The 13276-nt window shown below is 33.5% G+C and overlaps 1 protein-coding gene across 4 annotated transcripts in view; it reads left to right on the top strand.

Moving 5' to 3' along the window:
• The first annotated feature begins 696 nt into the window (after positions 1-696).
• The window catches only part of LOC119068032 (potassium voltage-gated channel protein Shaker), a 95165-nt gene continuing 82585 nt past the window's right edge, over positions 697-13276 (top strand). For 2 of the 4 annotated variants that reach the window (XM_037171395.1, XM_037171397.1), the window contains exon 1: positions 697-1409. In XM_037171395.1, the coding sequence (XP_037027290.1) occupies positions 763-1409 (647 nt within the window). In that variant the 5' untranslated portion in view covers positions 697-762. The remainder of the gene's footprint in view (positions 1410-13276) is intronic. The other 2 variants (XM_037171394.1, XM_037171396.1) reach the window with 1 other exon arrangement.

The raw sequence follows: 13276 nt of genomic DNA on the forward strand, positions 1-13276 counted from the left end.
ATAAATTTGTAATTTTTGAGCAAAAAATAAATGTACATGCTGTGTGTTCATGCAGACCGGGGATCCAATAAAGTACAAAAATAATATGCCTTGCTTTTAAATGAAGTTTTTGCTAAAGAATTGTTGCATTTCGGTAGTTCTAATATTTTTGAAAGTTTATGGACGTTCCGCCTAACGGAATAAATTAAGTGCAGAGTGGTGTATTCGTATAACAAATCTATATATTTTCTAGCTGCCATACAAGTAGTGTTAATAAGCTATTGGTATTTAATAATAGTGTGATAAATTAGCGATAAATTGGCAAAACTCGTTTCGGAAATACCGAAAACTTTATATTAACATTTGTGTGTGTATCCCATCGATAGCGAAGATTTCTCTTTGTCTGCTACTGTTTTCTCGTTGGTGGAACGAAATTACATCGCATCATATACATAACTCGTATAGCCGAAAAAGTATCAAAGACTTTGTGGCGCCTACATGGCTTGATATAAGACTTTTCCACAGCGCTATAAATTATTGTCCTTGATTTAATATGAACTTTTAACATATTCTCCACTTTCGCTCAAGTGTAATAATAGGATATTTTTTATGATTGGACTGGAGCCAAGAGAATCCGTCATATAAAGCGTGTCCATGAAAAATCGGAAAATAAAATCGACCCATTTAATTGTTATTTTTTGTGTACCTGTGTGCTTTTTGAAAAATATATAGAAAAATTTTTGCGGTGTGGCCTACAACAGGTTTCAATAAGATTGTCGGTGTATGTTAGAAATTGAAACGAAGAAGAAAAAAAAAACAACAACTACGAAAATGGGAGCACATACCGATAATAATGAGTCGACGAAGACTGGATTGCCGAATGGAGATGCTCATCAACAACACATGCTGGACGATTATTTATTAAATAATAGTAATAACAATATCATTCCAAACCACATCACCGACCACGATCAACAGAACAACAATATTGCCGACTATTATCCGATGAACGACAATCATTTGTTCATTAATCCGATACACGAAAATTACCATTACCTATTGTATCAAATGTTCGACGACACAACCGATACAACAGAAACCACAATACCAACAACGCATTTAAATAATACATTTCCGGGAACACCAACCATATCAATTGGTACACTTACTACCACCGAATCAGTTATTGGGAAAATTAGGAATCCATGGAAGAGTGTTATCGATAAGACAAAATTGGAGAAGAAGAAATCGAACAAGGAAAAAGAGAAGCCGAAACCAGTTAGTGCTAATGCTAGAATGCGTGCGGCTGGAGGTGGTGCCGGTGGCCGAGGAGGTGTCGAAGATCCATTGATGGCGCATCGACCGAGAAGAAATTCCAATGTTAAAAAGGACAAAAAGTGTCAGCAACTAGATCTACCGCCAGAGCTGAAGTAAATATACATTTTTGCTACTTCTTTTGGAATGATAAATTTTTTTTAGAATTTTTTAGTTTGGTCTTTTCGTTTTGTAGGTTGGGCGCACTAGTCTCCTGACATGTATCAGTAGTCGGACGCCTATTGTTCTTTCATTGATAAACTGTTTTGTAAATTAACAAACAGTAGGTGTCCGACTAATGGTACATGAGCGAAGACTAGTGCCGCCACCTAAGATTCATTTCGGTTGGCTTCTTATCAGTTTAAGTTTGAACAAACAAATTAAGAGTTCGTTCCTTGGGGACGTCAACATGTTAAGAGGACGTAATAGAGTCGGAAAGTTCAAAAGTTCAGTCAAATATGTGAACGAACATCACGGTTGAACGATTGCTTAAGAAACTGAAAGACGATGATTTACAGAGTCCACCTTAATTCGTTTTACTCGAGATGTTACATGGTGGCAGTGAGTGCCAAAAGAAACTTAAGATATCTAAACCGAAACCACCACCATTCCACCTTTCCATTATACAGTTATAGGATTTTTCGATAACCTGGCAGTGAACTATCTCAATAGTTGTCAAACACTGTAATTTTAATGGCTCATTGCCCATCTTATATATATTTCAACAAGTCAAGACATTCACTTACAGTTTTTGATTTGGGTTGATTTTGGTGCTAATCGCCACATTGTTGAATAATTCCGTTGGTATTTGAACTAGTTATTATTTGGTGTCTTTATCTGTGGCATAAATTTAATTTCTGTACACAGTTTTCCATTAACCGATTCAGAGTCAATTAAACTTTCTATTTTTTTTCATATGGTTGAACGAAAACAATGTCGACAATTAAAATTGATTTCAGTGAAATAATTTGCGTGATTTTTATGCCTATTTGAAACCAAAACGGATATTAACAACATCGCTTCACTACTTGCACGTACAAAGACTATAGCGTTCTTTCGAAATTGTTATATGGCATCGTTCGCGACTACGCGGTATCGAATAGTTGGCTTACATACCACTGTTACCTTGTACATACAATCGACAATTTTACATTCCTTATCACATGAAATGGACTAGGAAAACATGGTATTGTAAGCACGCATGCCAAAATATCTAGCACAATATAAATTGGTGTGACCTTATGAAATGGCTGTGTGTGATTTTATAGATTTAATGATAATATTATAGCCTGGGTCAATAATATATTGTTGAAAGGGACAATTTAAAATAAAAGTGTAACAGAAACCTACTAGCAAAAATCAATTAAAATCCATGAGTCGTGCGAAGTTGTACGCTTTATTTTGTTGCGATTTCTTTTTGGATATCAAATGGCTTTGCACGAATATGACAACAGCAACAACAAAGAAAATCACGGTGCTACCGTTGTCTCTAACATTTCCTGTGCCTGAAACGGAACGTATTATGCAAATAAGTTCAGTGAACACTGTTCATTTCGGTTGCTTGTGTAATGATCGAATAAATCGTTATATAACGACACAATATTCAAATAATAATTACGCAAGAATACTGTCGCTGTAGTATGTAATATACATTTTATTAACCTTGATCCATTTGCTGATTTGAATAACAAATTACCAGAAAATTTTAATTTCTTTATAACGCTAAATCACCAATAAGTTTGTGCATACTTGTCGTCGTAGTATATACTTGAAAAAGTTAGCGTTTATTGCTTTCCTTGTACCTATTTTACCGTATAATATTGATGTTAATTTCTATTCGCATACAAAAAGGACATTTCCACTTCATGACAACATTAAATGTTATTTTCTATCATGAGCTCTAAACAGCTCAATTGTGTTTGGTCTTGAAAACATTGCGGCTTAGAGAGCGTGATAAGTTAAAATATTTGGAAATTTTCAATAAATTCATTTAAAATTCAACCCCTTTAACATTAAAATTACGTAAATTCGTTTACGATGCAGTGGTGGTTGCTCTATGTAAATGCAAATTATGATTTTTAATAAAGGAATTTTCTGTCGCAGACGGCATGACTTTCACCAATATAGTCTGTTATTCCTTTAGATCCCAGCATTTCCTAACGCTTAATGCAAAATATTCTAATTCATTAGTTTTGAAACTAATTTTACACGCTTATGCTCGGTAAAGTGCACTTTACGTTATTTTTTGGCTTGTGTTTTTACTGCACTCGCCGTCAGCTCGTTCTGCAAAGCTCACACTTGCGAAAACAACAAACTTACAAGCAAGGACGTAACGTACTATTGTTATGGAACACCTTATTATCCATCCGTAAAACACTTACTGATATGTATAAAGGTATCCATTTACAGTTCGCCATAAAGTGTGTGTTTATAGTACACATTATGACATGTAAGATAATTAGACCTTATGAGCCGTTCGTAAAGCAATACTAATCTGTTAACTTTGCGGTAGCTTTTACATTAGTGTGGTTGTCACATTTCCAGATTCCACTTTTCAATTCAGTTGCAATTTCCACGCTTGGATATAACACAATAGGGTAAAACCATCATGGTTCGTTTTGTTCGTAAGTTTTAAAATCTAAGCTTAGCCGGAACATTTGTGCGTTTTTCATCTTATTCTTTAAAAATTGTAAGACAATAAGGACCGCAAATACATTATTTCTCAATAAAAGACAGATGTGTTTGTTTGAATATGTAAATTTAGGTAAACATCTCGCTTTTCTCCGAACAGGTTGACCTGACAGAAACAAATCTACTTTTTATTGAAAGCTAAATTCATAAATATAAGAAGGAGCCTACACATTTGTCGACTTACACTTTTCAAACAATGTAGATGCAGAAATATTCCAATTAAAATACAATAAAAGATGCCCAAATGTAGGCTATTATTTTAGCGAAGCATCGGTGGCTTTTCACCTATAAAAATTTCAGAAGTATACATATCACTACTGTTTATAGTTGAAGAAGATTTTTATGTTGATTTGGGCGACAGACAGTTAATTTCAAACAAGTTTCGGTATACGAGGGCTATTTGAAAAGTTTCCGGTATCCATACGAAGGGCTGTACCGATCTGGTCCAAGTTTTGAGGGAACAAAGTATCATCCTTAATTACCTTAAGTTCTGAAAATGAGCTTTAAAGTTATAACTTGTTAAAGCAATCAATGAAAAGAAATTTGCTGTTTTCACTTTTGTCAATTGTTTAATGGACATGGATCTGAAATTTTTTAAAACTGTAACTCACTGACACCCGTTGTAGAAAGCTTTGGAAGCCCTACGAGGCCAGCAAATTTTCAAATAACCCTCACACACTGATTGTTCGCCATTACACGGGTTGGTACAGTGATTGGTAAAACCGTATGACCAATGACAACAACTAGGTTATTTCAAATTTTGCGCCAAAATGTCATAGACTGGGAGTCACATAATTGGCTGAGAACATCGATGACTTTTAAAACTCTAATAAATTGTAAAATATGTTTTCTTAAGGTGATAAAACTGTATTATAAAAAAAAAATGCGAAACATTGGCTGTTGAAAGTCTTTTTCGACCCAAAATTTTCCCAGTCAAGAAAGTGTTTCCAGGTTATAATATTTTGGCACGAAATTCAAAAATCCCTTAGCGAATTCAAATTTCACGTCATAGTATCGTAGACTGTGAAGCACTTAATTGACTGGGAACATCGATGACTTTTAAAACTCTGATCGAAAATTTTGTTTTTTTTTTAGATGAACGTATTTATCGAAAAATAACATAATCTTTTGAAGGAAACTGATTATCCAAAATATCATTGACATCGTGCGCACAATACAGCTCCTGTATTACAGGAGAAAATACAACTTCTTCTCTAAAATTCTCTGAAATCAAGGTCTCGTAATCAACCGAATTTTGCATTACCTTCGGTGACTAGTTACTTTGATCTCGGTGTCAAATAAAAAATTCTCCTTCTAATTCTATTAACATCTTGAAAAGAGCACCTTGCGAAAAATCGTTCGTAACTAAAATTGTTTATCATTGTAAGTATTCATGTAATTGTTTATTAACGTCAGCATCTCTATAAACACCGATCAGCTGAATGAGTTGAGCCACTTTACATGAATATTTATATTTACAAACAAAACGTAACAGGTGGAGCAATTTACAAAATTCGTGTACGGAATATTTATCGTAAATGCAAAATTTCAAAACACTTCTGGTGTTTCAGTACATAAATTTTGTTTTCAACTGTATCGGACTGAAGCGTAGTCAATCTCAGAAATAATTTTGCGATGTTTTTAAAGGAAATACGGAAGGTTGCGGCACTTTCTATTTAGTCCATTCAGTCCTATAGAGTTGTGTCCTATTTATTCTTAGAAATACAAGTACAGTTCCCACGTTTTTACTCGTGACTAGTGACTAGTCTACGCAGTACACAATTATTCGGTAAAACCTTTTTCATAGATTCAGGGATCAATCCTAACTAACGTACTACCATAAAGTACGAAATTTATTATAATGGCGTGTGTAACATCATCATATAGCGACTTTGAAATTGTCAATGGTTGGAACGAACTTCTGTCTCGCATATATTTTTTTGAAATGTAATGAATCAAAATTGTAACAATGTCAAAGATTAAACGCATTTGGCTTCGGTACAGCATAAGTTCCGCTCATGATACCATATTCCCTGAATTCACAAATAGAACAGTAAACTGTGACACGATTTTATCCGCTTAAATTTTGTGGCAGTGCAACTTAATTTTGATTCATGAACTAATTTTGGAAAGTTTTTTTTCTCTCTCGTTTGAAACATTAAAAGTATATTGGTCGTTTGCAAAGCGAACCTTGAGTCAATTTAAATTTAAGTGTGAGCTACGCACACAGTTTGACATTATGTTTAGTGGCATCATCGAAATTGCTAGCGTACATTCAAATTACATTTTCCATTGACGTCATTTACAACGAGAGCTATGCGGTCACTTTAAAAATATAATTTGTCGATAATTTCGCTATTGGAATTTAATATGAGTTTGATAAAAGACCTGTCCATCATGTTGCGTCAAAATAGCTATTTATGCGACCGAGTGTAAATAATTTTTTTAGGCACTAAATGTCTAATTGTCACAGAAGGTAGGAGACTGAGTCAGACAATTTTACATGTCTATATTTTCATTCCTAATAACTACGACAAATCCTAATGGAAATTTTGCTCAAACTTTCAGTTAAGACACAAGTTTCACTTTTACGCACTAGCGCATACCTGTATGAAAATCCAATCATGCACTAACTTTGAACGCACTGCTGCCATAGAACCGTTTATCACCGAGTTGCATAAAGCTCTACTTATCTTCACTGTATGAGCAACACCTATTGTTGCACTGAGTGAGAAAAGCTTTCAGCATCATGTGCCTAAAAGAAAACATTCAACGCCGAGTGCATACAAGGTACCGTAGGAAAAGATTTACTTTTCGTCACTAATGTGTAAAAAGACGTTTAAAAGCAATCGAAATATCCGGTTACGCATTAACCAAATATTCATTTACGAAAATAATTAGATGTTCGGTGAAGAGACAAAGTTTTTTTTCCCACTTTGTTGTGTACTTGAACTATTAAACATTGTGTGTTGAAGAGTTGTATATTTACAATATTCCCTACAGACAATTCTCGGATAGCTGTACACATTACCGGCATTTTTACTATAACCACGTTGCATTCTACTTCTATACATTCAATATTCCTATTTTTAGTATAGAATGGTCACATTGAAATTTAGAAGATTATATAAATATTTTCTCACTGCCACAGAGTATTATCTTTTGCCGTTTTATATGCTATATGCTCCGCACTTTTATGGAGAGTAAATAACTACGTAGGTAAAATCCCTATACAAAATACTGCCTCCAATGATCATGCGCACCATTTACAAAAAAAAATCTTATTCCGATTCATCCAGCTGGTGTTTGAACAATTTGGTTAGGAAATACATGTAGCTGTGTTTACGATAGTGACTACTCTTGATTATCTTTAGATTGTTTATCTTAAATTTTCAATTTTCATTTCAATAAAAATAAATTATTTCATATAAATAAATTAAAGTTCTTCAGACGGTACATTGGTCGTCAAGTAGTTCATATTATCATTTCGAATATCTGTGAATGTTGCACACGATCATCGGCGTTTTTTTTTTTTAAAGAAAAAGTTTTATGTGAGCTTGTGATGTAACACAATGCTCTAAGAGTGTTAAAACGAAAACAGAATCAGTAATGTGCTTAAAATTTAATTTAACTTACTATACATGACGTACAGTTCTGTTTTGGAAGCTTTTTTTTGTGAGTCTGTTATATAACATTCATTTTCGTCCGTTCCACAGACTAAGTGGAGTTAAGTGTTAAGTGTTTTTTATCGGCATGCAATTATAGACTTTGCAATGTGATTCCATAAACAATATGGCCACTGATGAATACAATTTTTTTTGGGGGATTTTCCGTGATTGTGATAACAGAAACAAGAGAGTGAACACCAAACATACAACGTTTACCGAATTTACAAGTGAAAAATTCATTGATATATTGAATTTTATTAGCTACTTTTCCACATCAATTCGAAGTTAAACCGCTTACAGCAGTCATTCAACGAACATATCATGTGAAAGTTAACTGATAGAGTATCGGTTTTGTTGCTTATCTAATGAGTGGTTCATAGTTTCCTTTTTTTTAATATTACGGTCGTCATTTATATATAAAAAAAATGTTTTTAAAATGTGAATTTATCATAATATGACCGTATTTGCAGTCATGTTCAAAAAAAAATTATCAAATTCATTCAGCAAGATTTATGTGATTATATAATGCAACTATTAGGTAAATCAGATTATGTGTTTCATGTTTATTTTTAAACTCATGCGACGAAATATAATCGAAGAGATTTATATAAATGTGTTTGTCACACCCTACACACATTTTGTTTTTAAATAATATATACTGAAGACGACGAAGATAAAAATGTAAACGAAAAAAAAACTTTTCTTTTTTTTCGTTAAACAAACAAATTCCCGAAATTCCATAACCAATTAAATATTGATAACCCACAACTATCAATGTAAATAAACAGAATGTGGTTTGAAGCCAAACAATGACCGAAATGAGTTACGTAATGCAAAGGCATACCCGCAGTATATAATTCATTTAATATATCGATTAATTAAAAAGCCGGATGAGTCTTATTCGCTGTTGCTCCATTATCTAAATAATAATTATTATTTAACTATGCATCTAGTGCTTGTGATGGCAAGGCGGTTTTGTTAATTGATTGAATTTGTTTGGTAAAACCTTATATTGCCAATATTCCCCAAATTGTTCATATCTATGACCAATTTCCACTGAGCTGATTACGTATGCATAGTACAATGATATTAAAACTATTCTTATTAAATAAAGAATCGATTTAATGGCTTAATTTGATTCGGCTTTTATTCTTTTTGTTTCGAGTTTCGACCAAAACGAATTAGTTAATTAGCGAGGGCTAATCGATTACCGAATGCTTAAAATCGTATTTCAAAATTACCAGTTGGTATTGCAATTATTTAGCAATTTCTGAAAAAATCCTGTTGACCTGTGACAGTGTGTCACCTACTTAATGCCTATAATCCAATGGAAGAAAATATTGAAAATGTGACGTTTTGGCCATACCGAAAAATCGAAGAGGAGTTCGTGAAATGAAAAATCTCATCGTGTGGAATATCTTTGTATGGAAAGTCTTAAAAATCTCATGGTCTTTGTAAGAGATTATAAAACGGAGAATTTATTTTTAGAATTTTATTTTTTTTAGTAGGAATTTGGATCTATTTCTTTTTTTAAAAGTCATTAATCTTCGCCATCGTTTTTCGACAGAAAATCTATAGCAACACCAATTATTTGACATACTTTTCCGCACTTGTTTCCAAATGGAGCCACGCTTTTCTGCACTCGTATCGAATTGGATTGTCTAGTATGTCTAACTTTTATTTTTTTTAACTATTTCGGCGTTTGTATAGAAAAGATAGAATGTACTTGCTTGCAACAAGTAGCGATCTGTAGCACACGTGTGGGCATCTTCGGTACTAGTATTAAAAAAATCAACTCTATACAGTTCGCATGATAGCTATTTATACCACCGAGAGATAAATGCTTATTTAGGCACGAGATGTGTAGATTGTCACTCGAGGCACATCGTGTGCCAATAAAGCACTTTTCATATGTGAGGTGTGATGAACCGTATATCCAAACAAAAGACCATGAGAGAATAATGTTTTAATTTTTTAGTTTTTTAATTCTGGAGACAGTTCGGGGTAGTAAATGTTAACTTTCTCTCCTCTTGTCTTTTTGTTATTATTTTCCTTCTTCTTTTAATAAAAACTCAGTTTTTTGCAACTTGGACAATTGTCAGCTAGTTTTAAGCTTTTCAAACTTTGAAATAAAATAAAATGATTAAAGATGAAATAGAAAGTAGGCAGAAGAAAATTAAAAAAAAAAACTTCGAATACAATTACCCTCTTGCCTTGAGAGGGGTGAAAATTGGCATTTTTTTCAACGAGTTGTCGTCTTTGTTTTTGTTTTGAATAATGGTGGAACAAATTGATGTTTCTGTTTCATGGAGAAAAACGGTTAATCATACTTCTTACATATGAAAAATGTTGTATTTACTTCCCGTTCTTGTTGGAATCTGTTATTTTCTTGGTATTTGTTAACTATATCACAGAGTTGCATATTGCGTTTTATTAAGAAAAAATCCAATGATAGTCTTACTTTTCGTCACTGAGTTGATGTGATAAAGGCACAGATTTTTATCAGCATTTTCATCTTAAAAAAAGATTTGGAAAACAGTGCTTTGTCATGCCTGTTGTAAATATACAATACAATGCAATAAATATACCATTTCATACGCAAAAGCCATGACCATTCTCACGGCTGAAGATATTCTCTTTTCAATTTAACATCTATTCTAGCAAACTTCACGCTTGCGCTTGACATTTCGTTTTTAAAATCGTACGCTCCGAATATATCCCCTTTAACAGGAAGCATGCTTATATAAAATACAAAAAGAAATATTTATTACAGAAAATTGCATTTTTTCCCGAGCATTTTTCAACGGTTAAAAGGCGGATAGATGTGAAATGTTTATTATGTCGGATATTACTACATACCTTATGCATTGATGTATTTCCTTTAATCTCGTCACGTGTTATCGTGTTGACATTAATTTTTTATTGTTTTTATTACAGTTTAGAGGTATGAAGAAGCCTTTTATGGTTTCGGGTGCACATATGTGGTATTCGTTCAAAGTGAGACTTAATGGCGTCACGTTTTGTGTTATGCTTGGTTTTATAAATGAATAAGCTTGATAGAGTGGCCCTATGTTGTACACGGGAGATATATACCCACAACGAAATCGTCATTCCCATAAATTTTCTCTCTTTTGAACCGTATTACGTTTCGACTACAAATTTCATTCGGTTTTACTTATTAAAAATACAATAAAAATGCCACACAAACAATGTCAAACATTGCTGCGATAGCTACACGTTTTGCCATGCAATTTTCCTATCCGTCTGACGCTATTCGTCCGAATACAAGTATTGCACCACTATTTATGTCATTCGCAATAATTTCATTATCTAATTAGATCTGACAATACAGCTTGGCTAACGAGCCTTCAAGTGTTGTTCTGTAACGAGCACATCCGTTTTCAAAAAGAAAAACAAGTCCAGTTTTGAAATCCGCGCTACGGTATCGGTTCATACGAACACATTTATTTTGCTCAAAAGGATCAAAGTACTCACAACCGATATTTCAGTTGTTGTTAAATAGTCCTTTTATTATACTTGTGTCTACTGGGCTGGTTGATTTTCTTCGTCTGCAAGCTGTCTGCAAAAAGCTATGAATTCTTGGTACACTAGACGAATGATTTTTAAATTCACCGCTTGAAGGCATTTTCATTCAGATTGTTTCTTCTGTAGGGTTTGTAGATTTGAACTACTAGGACAATATTGTACTACATTATAATCAATTAGTAAAATGTTTGAAAGTTAACTAAAGCTCGTGACATCCGATTACCAAAAAAATTCAAGCTTCCATAATTGAGATTCAGTTAAAAGAGTTTCACAAATGTTGGAACGTGTTTTAAAGCGGCATTAAGTTTCATCGATGAAAAAAAAATCATATTCCTAAGGTATATCACTTGCAATTACGCTCTTGTGATAACCCATTTGTGAAGTACGTCAATAGCGGATGCAGTAAAAGAAATACTTCGAAAAATAAATTCTAACCAACAAATTGAACATAAGTGATGTAACACGTTTACACTGTTTTCATACATTAAAATATTTGCGCGCGTTTTTTCCACAATAGAAAATTAGAATTTCTTAAAAAAGACACTAACTATGACACTGTTGGGTAGGTAAAAATTCAGTCTGACTACAAATATCGACTCGACACACCTTCGTTCACCCCATCATAATCAAATGGTGTGTTTATGAAACTCGCCCTCGTCGCGTTCCCAACTTGTTTGGTATTTTAACAACATTTTTGGCTTGTGGAAGTTTTCAATTTACTTTAGTTCGGGAAATTTGATCATTCGTCAAAACCATGTTTCTACTGGTTTCCAATCGGTATTGTCTTGAAGCGTTTTATTGGTATATCATCAAATGTACCAAAGCTCAGTGTCTCTTTTATTACAACCTTAAACTATTTCTAGAAATTTGTGTTTGGCAGTCTATAGTCGATTCGAATTAAAAGTTAGAGTACAGACTTAGCTCAGATAATTTCAGTCCACTTCGAAATAACTACAACGGTTACGTTCGAATAACTTTTCTTCAACGACTCATTTAAAAGTTCATTATGATCCTATAATCTATCGAGCCTAACCAAAAGCTTAAGTAACGGCCAAACTTTTTATTTATTTATTTATTTATTTATCAGCAGTATAAAACCAACTGATATTTATGACAAAAATAGAAATTAAAGATGAAAACAAGAATCATATTCAAACAATTGAAGAAAAAATATTCGTCAAAAAGATAAAAAAAAGCTGAAGAAAATTCAAAAACAAGAAAAAGAAAAGGAAAAGAGGAAAACAAATCAGTAAATCAAATCAATCAAATTGCAATGAACGAAACGGCAGCTAAACACTTAGCTCATCCTGTAGGTGATAAACGAATAGCGCTCTGGTAGCTCCATGGCACGAATGCGATTACGGAACGTAATCCTAGAGGTTGATCTGTCGTACAAATGTGCAAATCGATTGAAGATCATGCTCATATAATTGACTGGTTCATATAATCCATAGTTGGTTCGGTGTTGGTCGATTTGCAGAAATTCATTCGAACGAAGATCGCGGGCAGGTCGTCGAATGTTTATCTTAGACTTCAGCTCGGGAGCGTCAATTCGTTCGGTGAGGACATCGTACATGAAAGTTACACTCAAATTGATGCGCCTTCTTGATAATGCCTCAATACCTTTCGTAGCTCTGTGTTGCAAACGACTAACAGTTTTTTTAATGTAATTACTGATGGTTGTTATGGAAGAGTCTTCGTTTGAATGCTGAATTAACAGACCGATTCCGAGGCAATGGTGAAAATAAAAGTCTCAAAATTTCGAAAAACGTATGCTCACGGTCTCCAATCCTTTGTCGTTTCCAACTTTTGTGTATTTTATTTTTACCCGAGAGGACTTACGGAATAAATAAAATCAATCAAAACGTGTTGCTGTTGCATTCAACATTTGAAGCAATTCCGGAACCAAATATCACTTTTTTTTTGGCAAGACATGCAGTTTTCTCCGGAGGATATAGAAATTTATTCTATTCATATAAAAAGATATTTTTAATGTTGCATCGAGATTGCGAGATTACCATTCAGCACGTTTTCGGGGTCGGTGTTTCATATTCTATTTATCTCTTGACAATTTTTGA

This window comes from Bradysia coprophila (assembly GCF_014529535.1).
Source record: "Bradysia coprophila strain Holo2 chromosome X unlocalized genomic scaffold, BU_Bcop_v1 contig_173, whole genome shotgun sequence".
NCBI classification, from domain to species: domain Eukaryota; kingdom Metazoa; phylum Arthropoda; class Insecta; order Diptera; family Sciaridae; genus Bradysia; species Bradysia coprophila.